The 14,133-nt window shown below is 45.6% G+C and overlaps 1 protein-coding gene across 1 annotated transcript; it reads right to left on the bottom strand.

Moving 5' to 3' along the window:
* Positions 1-2,007: 2,007 nt before the first annotated feature.
* On the bottom strand, positions 2,008-7,391 carry LOC136511341 (vegetative cell wall protein gp1-like). The gene is made up of 2 exons (XM_066505439.1): positions 6,890-7,391; positions 2,008-2,036 (listed from the first exon to the last, which is right to left on the bottom strand). The coding sequence occupies exons 1-2, from the start codon at positions 7,389-7,391 to the stop codon at positions 2,008-2,010; spliced, it is 531 nt and encodes a 176-aa protein (XP_066361536.1).
* Positions 7,392-14,133: the final 6,742 nt, after the last annotated feature.

The following is a 14,133-nucleotide window of genomic DNA, read 5'->3' as shown; positions in this document are numbered from 1 at the left end:
CGGTCCCTGGGTAGTGCGGCTCTAGATTGTCCCGCGGCTACCTAAATAGTATCCTTGGTGATCTAAGCTACCCTGGTAGGGGAAGCATGGTTTGTGTGAGGAATAAATCACCAGCTGGTTAGGAATCGATTCGAATCGCCATCGCTCCTAGATAGTGAGCACTTGACTCGAGCTACAGCATCGTAGTAATTATGATGGGACAATGATGGTTATCTGGATGGTATGGGATATGCTCAATCTAAATTGGTAACTAGATGTTATGGGTTAATCGAATGATTGCTATAGTGCAGGTGATTACATAGATGGATAGGTTATAATAAAGATGCTGCAAAATACTTAAATTGGTTTCTTCATGATAGTCTATGCTTTTCACAAACAAGTCAGCTAGCCCACTAAAGAAAGCCTTGCATAATCCTTGGTGTCGCTTTATTTTGGTTTAAGGCGGGTAAGTCTAGCTGAGTACCTTCTCGTACTCAGGGCGTTGTTCCCATTGTTGTTGCAGATGGTCAAATGTACTACGGCTATTGCATTAACTGCCTGTACCCGGCGATGGGTGACAACTAGGACCAAGGGCAAATGGTCACTCCATATCTCTCCTCTGATGGTTTTGATGGAGACGGCTACTTACTGGCACTGTATCTGAACTAAGAATGTGTGTGTGGTTTTAAAACTATTTGCTTCCGCTATTTGAGATTAAACTTGGTTTGTAATAACTTTATATTCTAAAACTCTGATGTATTCAATGGTCATTGTGAACTTTATGTCACATGTGATGGTACTTGCTAAACTTGTATGATCTTGGTTTGTATGACGATTGGTTTGAAATCCTTCGTGGTTTCATGGACTACCAGGTTATACAGGCTTAAGTTTGCTAAATTATCTGCTTTGGTTGGTTCTGTTACACTATCCACGATCATCTCCCAGCACACAGAGTGGGATCGGCACCACCAGGGAATCACCTACAAGTCATCGATTATTTGACATAGAAAAAGATAAAATTAAACCGACTTAATCTCAAAACAAATCATTATTAATATTTTTCGTCTACCTTAAGGTACTGGGCCCGGGACAGCTCCACCTGTCTTGCATCAGGCTTGCTGATGGATTGCTTCAACACCACGGCATAGTAGTCTCTATGGGCCTGCACGCGCGCCTCGTGGTGCATGTCGGTGACGTACTTCCTACAGGCGGCGGCAGCCGCCTGATCCGCCCGGGCCTCAAGTCCTTCTTCCGGCTTGAAATACCTCTGCATACAAAACCAATGTATCCATTCATTATTTCAATAAAAGACTTGCCCAATGAAAATGTTGTGCGAGAGAGACTTACCCAAAACTCCGCCAGTACCCGCTCCTGCTTGTTGCGGTACCTATCGTCAGGGGCCAACTGGTACCTGTCCCACGTGTAGGCCGGCTCCCGCACGTCCTTGGACACATTCATAAGGCCGGGGTACCATTTCCTGCACAAAACACCAAGGATGCTCGCGGGGGAGCATGCAGGAGTACCCAACAAAACCAACCAGGCCCTGCACAAGTGATTAAGAAAATTTACCAGTTCCTCTTTTGATTTCCAACATTATCATATGAAGTAGTTGTGATAACATCTATAGTTACTTACCTCTTTGCCATAGGGCGAATCAGTGGCCGGTTGTGAGGAAGCGGAGGCTGAGGGAGGCTCGCGGGACCTCGCTGGTAGACAGTCAGGGTAGCGGAACTGTCGCCCTCGGCGGCCTCGTCCTCGGTCGCCTCATCCTCGGCCGCCTCATCCTCGATCGCCTCATCCTCGGCCACCTCGTCCTCGGTCTGTCGGATGTCCTCGTCCTTGACCTCATCCTTGGGCATGGCTGTCACATGCTCCTCCTCCATCACCTTGTCTGAAGGTGGCGGGGAAGGAGTCCACTGCCTCCTGCTGACCCTGGTCCTCCTCCTTTGACCTCCTGTGGATGCTACCCCTAACCCCGACTCCTCGTCTGAAATAGGAGGGCGTGGTCTCCTGTAAAGGGAGGCCATCTCACATCGTGGACGACTGCTCACCATCACCTGCAATCACAGAATGAACAAGACTTATTAGTATATATATTAGAAATAGATTCAAAATAAATAAAGAAAACACAAACTAAAACAAACATAGTATTACATGTATTAGGAATAATCTTTATGATTAGGATCATAGGTGTCATCATCACTGTCAAAATTATCCAAATGGGCAACACTATCTAAAGGTTCTATGTTGTCTTCATCGTCATTGCCTAGCCTTAATCGGTCAAGCATTTCTATGTCCTTGGCATTTTGCACCACATCTCCATCAACCTCGTCATCCTCTATTTCGTTGTCTACTTCCATTTCGATCGCTTTGGGTAAGACTATCTCAAACGTGCCTGGTAGCCCATCTTCTTGATAGAACTATCCATCATATGTGTTTGCGTTGAAGTTGTAATCGTCATCGTTTAGGGCAGGTAATTTACCGTGTGGAGACACCTGGTGCACAATAGCCCAACCCTTAAGATCCGCTTTGTCTTGGTTGGCATATCGCGTATAGTACACCTGCACGGCCTATTGAGCCACAATGTAGACATCTTTTCCTGGATAGATGGAATCTTCTCAAATCTCGACTAGCCCAAGATGAGGGGTCCGTCTCGTTTCTCGAGGATTAAACCAGTGGCATTTGAACACGACAGGTTTATGTTTGTGACCATGAAATGAGAGTTCATAGATTTCCTCAACTCTACCATGATAGTCGAGGCCATCAGTGTCGGGCGTGCAAACTTCGCTATTTGTGGTTTTTCGTTTGGGCCGAGTCTGCTCATATCTTGTTGTGTGGAAGCGATATCCGTTCATGTCATAACTGGTAAATGACTGCACCCTAACATCATAGCCGCCTGCAACCTGTCTCAACTCCTCACTCATGGATGAGTCAGTCTAGGCCTGCAAGCTCAAGCATGATAGGTCGTTATATTAATTGAATGAACGAGAAACTTGGAATATGGAACGTGGGAGCTAAATTGGACATTACCTTTTGTTTGAACCAAGAAATGAAATCAGGCCTCCCCGCACCCACACCTCGAGAAAGAAGGGTGTCATGTTCCTACGAGGTAGGATCCCTCGATTGATGCCAGGACTCACAAACAAATTCCCTATCCGAACAAGAATCAGTGGGGTTGCATGAAGAATATTCAGGGCGTATTGAAACAAGTTCGTTGAGAACTTACTTGACGAACGGCTGCACCTCGGGAAGGTTGGTCAACACATATAGCATGCCACTTTGCCACTCTTCATTTCCCAATATCTTATTGGTCAATCCACTTGCGCTGCCGAGTTGGCCTTGGAACAGGTTGTGGGTCCATTCATTTTCGCCAACATTATAACGAGGGAGTGGATTATGATTGCTAGGAAGTTTTGGCTTATAGTATAGTGTTGTGAAGTTTGCCACCTCCTCCCTTAGACTTGCCTCTACAATGGAAGCCTTAATTCTAGCTTTATTTGTATATTTCTTGCGAAGAGTCTTTAGACATCTCTCGATTGGATAGCACCACCGGGCTTGCACGAGCCCCCCAAACGTGCCTCGGACGGGAGGTGCACAATCAGATGCTGCATGGGCAAGAAGAAGCCGGGTGGAAAGATCTTCTCTAGCTTACAGAGCAACACAGGTGCCGCTTTTTCCATGTCCTGAGCGACAGTCCGAGATATCTCCTTGGCACAAAGCTGACGGAAGAAAAAGCTCAACTCTGCCAGCACTTGCCAGACATGGTCAGGGACATAGCCTCGGACCATCGCTAGAAGAAGCCGCTCAATCCATATGTCGTAGTCATGACTCTTCATCCCGTTGACTCGTAAAGTGCCTAAGTTCACTCCACTACATAGATTCACTGCATATCCATCTAGGAACATTAACGTCTTGATCCATTTTAGTACTTCCCTCCTTTGATCGGGTTCCAAGACAAAATCAACCTTAGGTCTTTTCCATTGTTTGTTTCTGCCACTAGGAGGCCACATCTCTTGCTTCGGTCTATCACACAATGTCGCTAGATCCACTCTAGCCTTAACGTTGTCCTTAGACTTGTTAGTGTTCATGAGAGTTCCCCAAAGTGCCTCGGCGATATTCTTTTCGGTATGTATTACATCAATGTTATGTGGCAGAAGAAGGTCATCAAAATAGGGGAGCCTCGTCAAGCCGGACTTATGAGTCCACATATGTTACTCACCATATCCCACAAAACCACCTCCTTCATTGGGCATGAGAGCATCTATCTGAGCACGCACCTCAGCACCACTCTTCATGCGCGGTTTAAGGTCTATCACTGCAACACCTTTCGTAAAGTTCTTGATGTCTTGTCTGAATGGATGGTTAGAAGGGAGGAATTGACGATGCCTGTCGAACGACAAATACTTGCCACCCTTCTTTAACCAAATGAACCTCACAGCTTCCTTGCATATTGGGCACGGGAACTTCCCGTGGACACACCAGGCGGCGAATAACCCATACGCCAGGAAGTCATGCAGGGAGTAGTGGCACCAAACATGCATCTTGAAGGATGATTTTGTAGCTCGGTCATATGTCCATACCCCCTTCTCCCAAGCGTCGATCAATTCATCAATCATAGGCTCCATGTACACACCCATATTACTCCTCGGATGTCCAGGAATTATCAACAACAAGAAGATGTTATGTCGTTGAAAGGAGATGTCGGGGGGGGGGAGATTCAGGGGGATAACAAACATGGGCCAACATGTGTATGGGGCAGACAACTGTCCATAATGATTGAACCCATCTGTTGCCAGCGCGACACGTACATTACGAGCCTCAGCTGCTTTGTCAGGATGTTTGTCATTAAAGTACGTCCATGCTTCGGCATCGGACGGATGCACCATCGTCCATGGCTTGTACCGTACACCTTCTTTATGCCATGTCATCTATTTCGTGGATTCCTCGGTCATGAAAAGCCATTGGATCCTCGGCACAAACGGAAGGTGCCATAGGACTTTCGTGGGGATCGTAAGCTGCCTCTTCTGGCCATCTCCAGAGTCTACCTCCAGGTACCTTAAGGATTTACACTTTGGACAGTACTTTGCATCCTTGTGATCTTTCCTAAATAAGACGCACCCCTTCGGACAAACATGTATCTTGTCATATGGCATCTTAAGCATACGAAGTAGTTTCTGTGACTCATGCAAGTTCTTCAGCAGAATGTGCTTCTCTGGTAGCATGCTGCCAAACACGGCCAACATCTTATCAAAGCCTTCGTGACTCAGATTTAACTCGGCCTTCAACCCCATAACACGTCCAATGCTATCCAGCTGAGAAACTATTGTACTCTCATGAAGGGGTTTCTATGCCGAGTCCAACATTTCATAGAAGGCCTTAGCGACTTCCTCCATCTCCTCCTTCTCACGTCCTTCTACGAAGTGAGCTTGGTGAGTGTCATCTAGCATGTCTGCTACTCCGGCATCATCATCAAAAGCCTTGAGGCGTGGTCTCACCACCTCCGCTCTTATACGATCTGCTTCACCATGGTGGATCCACCGGTGGTAGCCAGCCGTATAACCATTGTACACAAGATGTTTACCCATGGTCACCTTGTCTACCCTTCTGTTGTTGTCACATTTGCTACAGGGACACCAAAGTTTAAAATGTCCTTTAGCTACACCCGAGCTCCATGCATGTTCCAAGAAAGCATCTATCCCATTCACCCACTCAATGTCAAAGTCACTCCTGCTTCTTCAGCCCGTGTACATCCACTGACGGTCTTTCATCCTTCCACATATATAGCACATAGTAATGTAACCATCAATTGCATCTACGCGGTGTTCCTACTCTCTAATAGGTGAGGATAGGTCCTAATCCCACCCACGGATGCGTAGATGAGGTTAGTTTCCATGCTCTGCTCCCTATCCGAGATAGAATTTTGGCAGCACCTCCCCGCTGTTCTCCCGATGCACGTCCTGCAAGGGAGAGTGTGTATCTGGAGAACAACAGGGGGTGATGCCAAAACACCATCTCGGACCGGAGCGGACCATGGAAACTAACCCATCTACGCATCCGCGGGCTGTCCAAAAAACGTGAACAATCCAAAACAGATACGGTCACAGATATACAAAGATCTGTATACCTCCAACCGTATCTCTTTCGGACGGGAGACACCTAACTAGGTTACGCGACCAAAGACCACATACGGATAGAGGGGTTATACCTAGGGTGCCGGTGAGGTCAGGGTAGCGAGGAGGTGAAGAGTCGGTGCAGTGGCGAGTCGACGCGATGCAGGAAGACCCGCAGCGCCGACGAAGACGATCGGGGTCGCCGAGTCCCTCCCACATGTCCTCCTGCAAAAAAGGGCAAAAATGGTTAGTGTCGACTCAAAATTTCGGCAGCACCTCCCCTGCACGGGGAGGTTCCCAAAACCTACAAAAAACATGGCACAAAGGCCAACAACCACATATATACCAAACATGGGCATGAAGGCCAACAACCACCAATATATCAAGAGGAGCCATGTACTTTAGTTCTCTTTCCATGCAGATGAAAGTATTGAAGTAGTACAACAACAATTACTACTAACCCTACAACTACTACTAACAACTACTTAACTACTAACAATACTAATACTAAGAACTACTTAACTATTAACAACTACTACTACTAACCACTACTACTTACTAACTACTACTATTTACTAACTACTACTACTAAGCCTACAACTAACACTACTAACTACTACTAACAACCACTACTACTTACTAACTACTACTATTTACTAACTACTACTACTACTAACCCTACAACTAACACTACTAACTACTACAACTAACACTACTAACTACTACTACTAACACAACAACTTACTACTACTAAAACTACTAACTACTACTACTACTAACACTACAAAGGTAGGGCTTACCTTGGCGGCAAGAACGGCAAGAGCAAGGGCCGGCGACGACGGCGGGGATGACCGCAGCAGCGCGAGGATCAACGGGCGGTCGGAACGGCGCGAGGATCGACGAGCGGTCGGGTCGGCACCTTCCTCTTCTTCCTCCTCCCCCTTCTCTTTCTTCCTCTTGCTCCTCTCCTCCCTCTGCTGGCCGATCGCAGGGCACGGCGGGGCCGGTGGAGCTCGGGGCCGACCGGGTCGTTGTCCCTGGGGAGCTTGGAGCCTGGGGCGCTGGTGAGCTCGGGGCGGCGGCCGGGGACCCAGGGCGCGGGCGCGGGGCCGCCGGGGCAGGGGCGCGAGGCCACCGGGGCGCGGGCGCGGGGCCGCCGAGGCTGGACGGGGGCGAGGGCTTCGGGGCGGGCCCGGCAGGACCTCGCCGGAGGGGGACGACGGCGGGGTCGGCGGCGGCGGCACGGCGACGCGGGGGCGGGTGGGAGACGAGTGAGGAGGGGGTGGGGTTGGGCCGGCCCATGCTGGGCCTTTAGGTTAAAAGATTTGCCGAGTGCCAGGCCCAGCGGCACTCGGCAAAGGTTTTTTTTATTTTTTTTTAAAAAATTCTTTGCCGAGCGCCCTGTGACCTGGCGCTCGGCAAAGGCTCAATTTTTTTTTGTTTTTTTCGCCCCTTTTTTTCTGGGGCCTTGCTACAGTAGTTAAAACTCCATTTCAAAATTTGGGACAATTTTTAGTTTTTTTACTTTATTTCCTTAATTAGTTTTGTTTCGTTGAATTTTTTCGACTATTTCAAATTTGAACTGCAAGTGCATGGAATATTGTAATCTAGTGCTTCAAAAAATGTTATTCATGGTATTTGGTGTATGTTGAGTCTCTATCCACGAACTCGCATCAAGTTTCGCGCATCTTCTTCACGTAACATGATGAGCCACTTGCCGGAAAAGTGTTTTAAAATTATATAAAGTCCATACGAAGTCCGGAAATCATGAAACTTGTCGAGGTGTCATGTTATCGCATGTGTAGGCTGTGGTAAAAAATTGAGAATGTTTCGAGCAAGTTGCGACATCAGATGCATAAAACCCAGACATCACCGCATCAAATTTCGCGCATCTTCTTCACGTAACATGACGAGCCACTTGCCGGAAAAGTGTTTTAAAATTATATAAAGTCCATACGAAGTCCAAAAATCACGAAACTTATCGAGGTGTTATGTTATCGTATGTGTAGGCTGTGGTAAAAAATTGAGAATGTTTCGAGCAAGTTGCGTAACTTGCTCGAAACATTCTCAATTTTTTACCACAGCCTACACATGCGATAAACATAACATCTCGACAAGTTTCGTGATTTTTGGACTTCGTATGGACTTTATATAATTTTAAAACACTTTTTCGGCAAGTGGCTCGTCATATTACGTGAAGAAGATGCGCGAAATTTGATGCGAGTTCGTGGATAGAGACTCAACATACACAAAATACCATGAATAACATTTTTCGAAGCACTAGATTACAATATTCCATGCACTTACAGTTCAAATTTGAATTATATATAAAAATTCAACATAATCAAATTAATCAACCAAATATAACAAAAAAAACTAGAAAAAGCACCAAATTTGAACATGAAGTTGTAAACAATGTAGGCGGGCCCAACAAAAAATTTGGGGTCAAAAAAACAAAAAAAATTGAAAATTTGCCGAGTGCCAGCTTGGTTCTTTGTCGAGTGCTGGTCCAGGGGCACTCGGCAAAAAAAATTTTAAAAGAAAAAATTCAAAAACGGTTAAAAAGTCTTTGCCGAGGGCCTAACGGTGATGCCCTCGGCAAAGATTGACGGCAGGGGATGGACGTCGTGTCAGGCGATGTTGCCGACGACCGGCCCTGCAAATAATTATTGTTGTCGTGTGCTTGTCGTTGCCGAGAGTCTGGCCCTCGGCAAAGAGTCTTTGCCGAGGGTCAGACTCTTTGCCGAGTGCTCGAGCATTTTTCCTCGGCAAATCTTCAGGCCCTCGGCAAAGATGCTATGTCGTGTAGTGTGTGCTCTGTGCAGTAGTGTCAAACCAACTTTTTCCGTTATTCGTGCGTGAAAAATGACTAATGTACATAGCGCACTCGGCCCATACAGTGTACCACTACCACCTACCACGTACGTTTGGTCATTCATGGCAACTAAGCATATATAAAAGCGCACATATGCCCATGATGCCTTTTGGCGCTACCGGCCTGCTAGTTGGCTGCTTCCATCACCGATAACCAAAGCACAAGCAAAGGTCAGGTCCGCGTGAGTGTACGTACGTTCGTGACCACAATCCACAAGTGGGAACGCGTGGAGGAGTCAACAACGCAAAAGCTAGCTAGACCTCGGAGAAAACCGGAGAACTCGATCGACAGAGACCTCAGACCACGCTCGCTTTCTGTGATTCTTTGCTCGCCACTATACACTGCTGACCGAAGTAGTGCACGTCCATGTGTAGTACATACATCCGTGTGCCATGCTAACAGCAAAGGAGGCACACAGCAAAACAAAAGCAAGGCCGCCAGTCCACCACCGCGAAAAGCTCGAATAATCATCCCCTTGGCCGGAGACCGGAAGAAAGAATCGTCGTCTGATCCTGTCGGCACGCCGGCACCCGTACACGTCAAGTGGAGCTGGGTCGCTGGGACCGGGAGGACGCAGGGGGGCGCGCTCTTGGGCGGCGCGCGCCGTGGAATTTAAGCGGAACGGGACGCGCGAGGAGGCGAGACCGCAGAGTGCTCGTTCGTTCCAACCATACAAAACCAGTCAGTCGCCCATGCAAAAGCGCAAAGCTTTGGCATGGCAGACGTCCGGTCCATATTATTCTTACGTGCCTGTCGAGACCGCTAGCTAGCTTCAAACGCGTCATGGCCGTCGTATTCGTATCGTATAGTACGGACAATAGTTATTTGATGCTTCCCTCCACCTTCCAAGAAATCGACACATTGGTTTAGGAAAAAGAAAAAAAGAACAGCGGATCGCTATATTTGATCCGAGCATATTTTTATTCCTCTCGCTTTATGAGGTTTTGGCTAGACCACTGCTTGGTCCTTAAAAGTCAAGATCGCACGTCCTGACCATCTTCTTCAACTCTAGCGAGGTTAGGGTTTTCAATTGAACTGTACCATCGATGGCTTACATTGTTTCTTAAGAATAACTCAAGCAACACCCCCTAAAAATAGGCCTCTGATTTTTTTTTCACGGCTCTTGTTTTAGACTCTAACTATAGCAGCACTCCCCTAACTTTTAGCCCCTGTTTTTCCGATGACATTGACACATGAGGCCCGCTTGTTAGGGGCTATTCTCCCTTTTTGTCCTCTCCCATATGCGCACACTGGTGGACTCCTCTCTCTCTCCCTTCTCAACTTATATCCTCTTGGTACTCCTCAAGGCTACCGAGGGGCTCACTCCCTATGGCTTGCTACACACAAGTCCGACTTTGTCATGCTCATCGTCGACCATGTAGTACTATTGGGTCACACTTAGTCCCAGTGCTCAGACGAATGAGGTCGCTTGCGTCCGAGCCATCACCATGTCTCATCCACCATCTCCTCTAAATCTGTCAAGTTACCAAGGATGACAAGTAGACGCGAAGGTCATGCTTGTGTCGTCGGGGACAATAAGAGGCCAAGGTGCCGAGATCGAGCCGCGGGGTTATATGATCAGTCGAGGTGCATGAGCTCCAATCATCAGAGGATGAAAAGAGGCCAGACGAGTGAGGGGAAGGTGGATTGGTGCTACCGAGTCTCCAACTTTCTAAAAATGAGCTAGAGACAACACTCCTTTTGACGGAAGGGTGGGTCAGGGGAGGACCGCCAATGAAGAGTGGGGGGAGGGATGTCAAAAAAAACTTAGAAGAAACCTGGCTAATAGAAAAATACTCCCTCTATTCTATATTAGAAGAAGATTTTGGTTTTCTAGATAAATAGCTTTTGTTATATACTATGTCTATATACATAGTAAAAACAATGTATCTAAAGACTAGAGAAGTCACAACGTCTCCTCCCTTTTGAGAGACTCTAGAAATAAGCTTGGGTGGATTGAAGGACCGAGCATGGGCTGTTGCCGCATGTGTTTCTTTTCTACTCTGGCTAGGGCATGGAAAATAGTGTAGGATCGTGCTAGAGTTGCTCTAAGAAAGCTATTATTTTTTTTAATTGGGTAAATCTTTTCTTGTGAGTTGGTCGGTCGACAGAAACTTATATAAGACAATAATTATCTGGACCAAGACCCCCCAATATCATACGATTCGAGGGAAATAAAGACGAAAAAAATTGCGGTGCGCATCGCAGGGCCAGGGCCAGGGCGCTAAGCATGTGCATGGTTGATGCTTAGCAGACTGTTACACAGACTGCAGGGTGTTAGATTGATCTCCACGAATTGGTCCAGTTAGGCCCTTGGATCTGCTCCCTGATTGGGGGCACCCAACCGCTCCATGGTTGGTGGGCTGAAAAAGAATAGAACAGCCCACCAACCATGGAGCGGTTGGGCGCCCCCGATCAGGGCGCGGATCCAAGAGCTTAATTGGTCGTTGGGTCAATTGGTGGAGATCAATCTAACATTCTTCCCCTTGATCTCACCTTATGAATTAAACTTAACTTACTTATTTTATCTTGTTTCTATTCCATCACAGATCAGTGCATAGAGCGCGCCTCATCGTCACGGTCAGTTGCCATTAGATTAAACAGCTACAATGCACCTCTCTGTTTTGAAACAAATTCTCAACTAGGCCCTCATTGTCCAGGAATCATAGGCTTTCCCTTAAACTCATGCCGGCTAAGTGTTCTCTGAACACGCTGGGTGGTAAGCCTTATGTAAGCGGATCCGCGAGCATCTTTTTTGTTCTTATATGTTCAAGGCTAATTATATGATCTCGGACTTTGTCTTTCACAATATGATACTTTATGTCAATATGTTTGGCAGCATCACTTGACTTATTGTTGTGAGCATAGCATACCGCTGGATTATTATTGCAGTATAACTTGAGTGGTTTATGTATGTCGTCTACCACTTTCAACACGGGCATGAATTTTTTCAGCCAATTCACCTGCCATGTGGTCTCATAACATGCTACAAACTCGACATATATTGTGGACGATGTAGTGACGGTTTGCTTTGAGCTTTTCCATGACATAGCTCCTTCTATAAGAGTGAATATGTATCTGGACGTGGACTTTCTGTCATCTCCCTCATAATCAGAATCTGTATACCCCTCTATATGTAGGGAATCAGATCTTCTGTATGTTAGCATGAGATCCTTCATACCTTACAGGTAACACAAAATTTTCTTTACTAATTTTCAGTGTTCTATTTCTGGATTACTCTAATATCTGCCAAGTAACCCGGTAACAAATGCTAAGTCAGGGCGAGTACACACTTAAGCATACTGTGAACTTCCGACAGCTAAACTATAGGAACCGCTTTCATTTGATCGATTTCATATTGGTTCCTGGGACATTAAAATTCCCCATACCTATCGCCCTTGACTATGGGAGCAGGTGAAGACTTACAATTTTACATACTGTATTTTTTAGAACTTTTTCTAAGTATGCCTTTTATGATAATCCTAAAACCCCCTTTTCTCTATCTCGGTGAATCTCTATTCCTAGGACGAACGAAGCTTCACTGAGATCCTTCATATCAAACTTCGAGGACAAGAATTTCTTTGTTTCTAGTAGTAGATTAACATCACTGCTAGCGAGCAAGATGTCATCCACAAACAATACTAGGAAAATGTATTTCCCATTCTTGAACTTTGCATAAACGCAATTGTCCTCTACATTTTTTTGAAACCCAAACTTTATTATTGTACTATCAAACTTCAAATACCACTTTCTTGAAGCTTGTTTTAATCCGTAAATGGATTTTTTTAGGCGGCATCCCATACGTTCTTTTTCTTCCACAACAAAACCTTTCGGTTGTACCATGTAAATATTTTCCTTTAGATCCTCATTTAGGAACGCCGTCTTTACATCCATCTGATATAATTCTAAATCATAATGTGCTACAAGCGCCATTATGATTCTAAAAGAATCCTTACATGAGACTAGAGAAAATATCTCATTATAATCTATACCTTCTCTTTGTGTGAAGCCTTTCGCCACAAGTCGTGTTTTGAATCTTTCTATATTCTCTTTGGAGTTATGTTTGGTTTTGTAGACCCATTTACAGCCTACTGTCTTGGCTCCTTTAGGAATTATTTCTAAGTCCCAAACACTGTTGGTTTTAATTGATTCCATTTCATCTTCTATGGCTTCAAGCCACTTTGATGAGTGAGCGCTTCTCATGGCTTCTTCAAATGAGGTGGGATCATCCTCCATTTAAAATTCCTCACATTCATAAACTTCGTAATCTTCAGGAATGACTGATCTCCTAACTCTTTGAGACCTTCTAGGGGCCTCGTTAGATGATGCTTGTTCTATATGAGGTTGTTGTTGCTCTTCCTCATGTGTGACAATGGGTTCTATGGGATCCTGAACGATAGATTTCTCATGTTCATTCATTATTGCCACAGGAGAACTAACAACAGGTGTTGTTACTACAGTGTCTTGCACTATTGATACAACAACAATAGGTAGCGTGAAGAATGGTTCCTAAACCATCGGAGTGCGCACATATACCCACTTCTCTTCAAAATTAATTTCTCGTGCTACCATGCTCCCCCTGATCATATTATTCTCGAAGAACACAACATGTTTTGTTTCTACAAACTTCGTTTGTCTGTCAGGACAATAGAAGCGGTAACCTTTTGAGTTTTTTGGATAGCCAATGAAATAGAAACTAACTGTCTTGAAGTCTAGCCTCCCTATGTTTGGGTTAAAGACTTTTGCCTCAGCTAGACAACCCCACACACGTAAATAGTTAAGTGAGGGTTCATTTCCTATCCACAACTCAGACGGTGTTTTGGGCACCGACTTACTTGGCACTCGATTAAGAATATGAATGGCGGTTTTCAACGCCTCCATCCATAAACTTATTGGTAAAGAAGAGTAACTTATCATGCTTCTCACCATATCCATTAAGGTACGGTTGCATCTTTTAGCTACTCCATTATGCTGAGGCTCGCCCGGTGTAGAATACTGGGCTACTATGTCATTTTCCTGTAAGAACCTTGTAAAAGGTCCAGAAACTTGGCAATATGGGGTGTGTCGACCGTAGTACTCTCCCCCATGGTCAGATCTTACTATCTTAATATTTAAGTTGTGTTGATTTTATACTTTAGCCTTAAATATCTTAAATTTATCCAATGCTTT

The sequence above is a fragment of the Miscanthus floridulus genome, chromosome 16, assembly GCF_019320115.1.
Source record: "Miscanthus floridulus cultivar M001 chromosome 16, ASM1932011v1, whole genome shotgun sequence".
NCBI classification, from domain to species: domain Eukaryota; kingdom Viridiplantae; phylum Streptophyta; class Magnoliopsida; order Poales; family Poaceae; genus Miscanthus; species Miscanthus floridulus.
This window is presented reverse-complemented; position numbering and strand designations above follow the sequence as displayed.

What these genes read in the sequence shown, in the direction of transcription:
- LOC136511341 (XM_066505439.1), bottom strand. Translation starts at nt 7,391, where the DNA reads ATGGGCCGGCCCAACCCCACCCCCTCCTCACTCGTCTCCCACCCGCCC. An exon ending in TTGCCGTTCTTGCCGCCAAG is followed by an intron (nt 2,037 to 6,889) that starts GTAAGCCCTACC and finishes CTGTGATTGCAG; the next exon opens with GTGATGGTGAGCAGTCGTCC.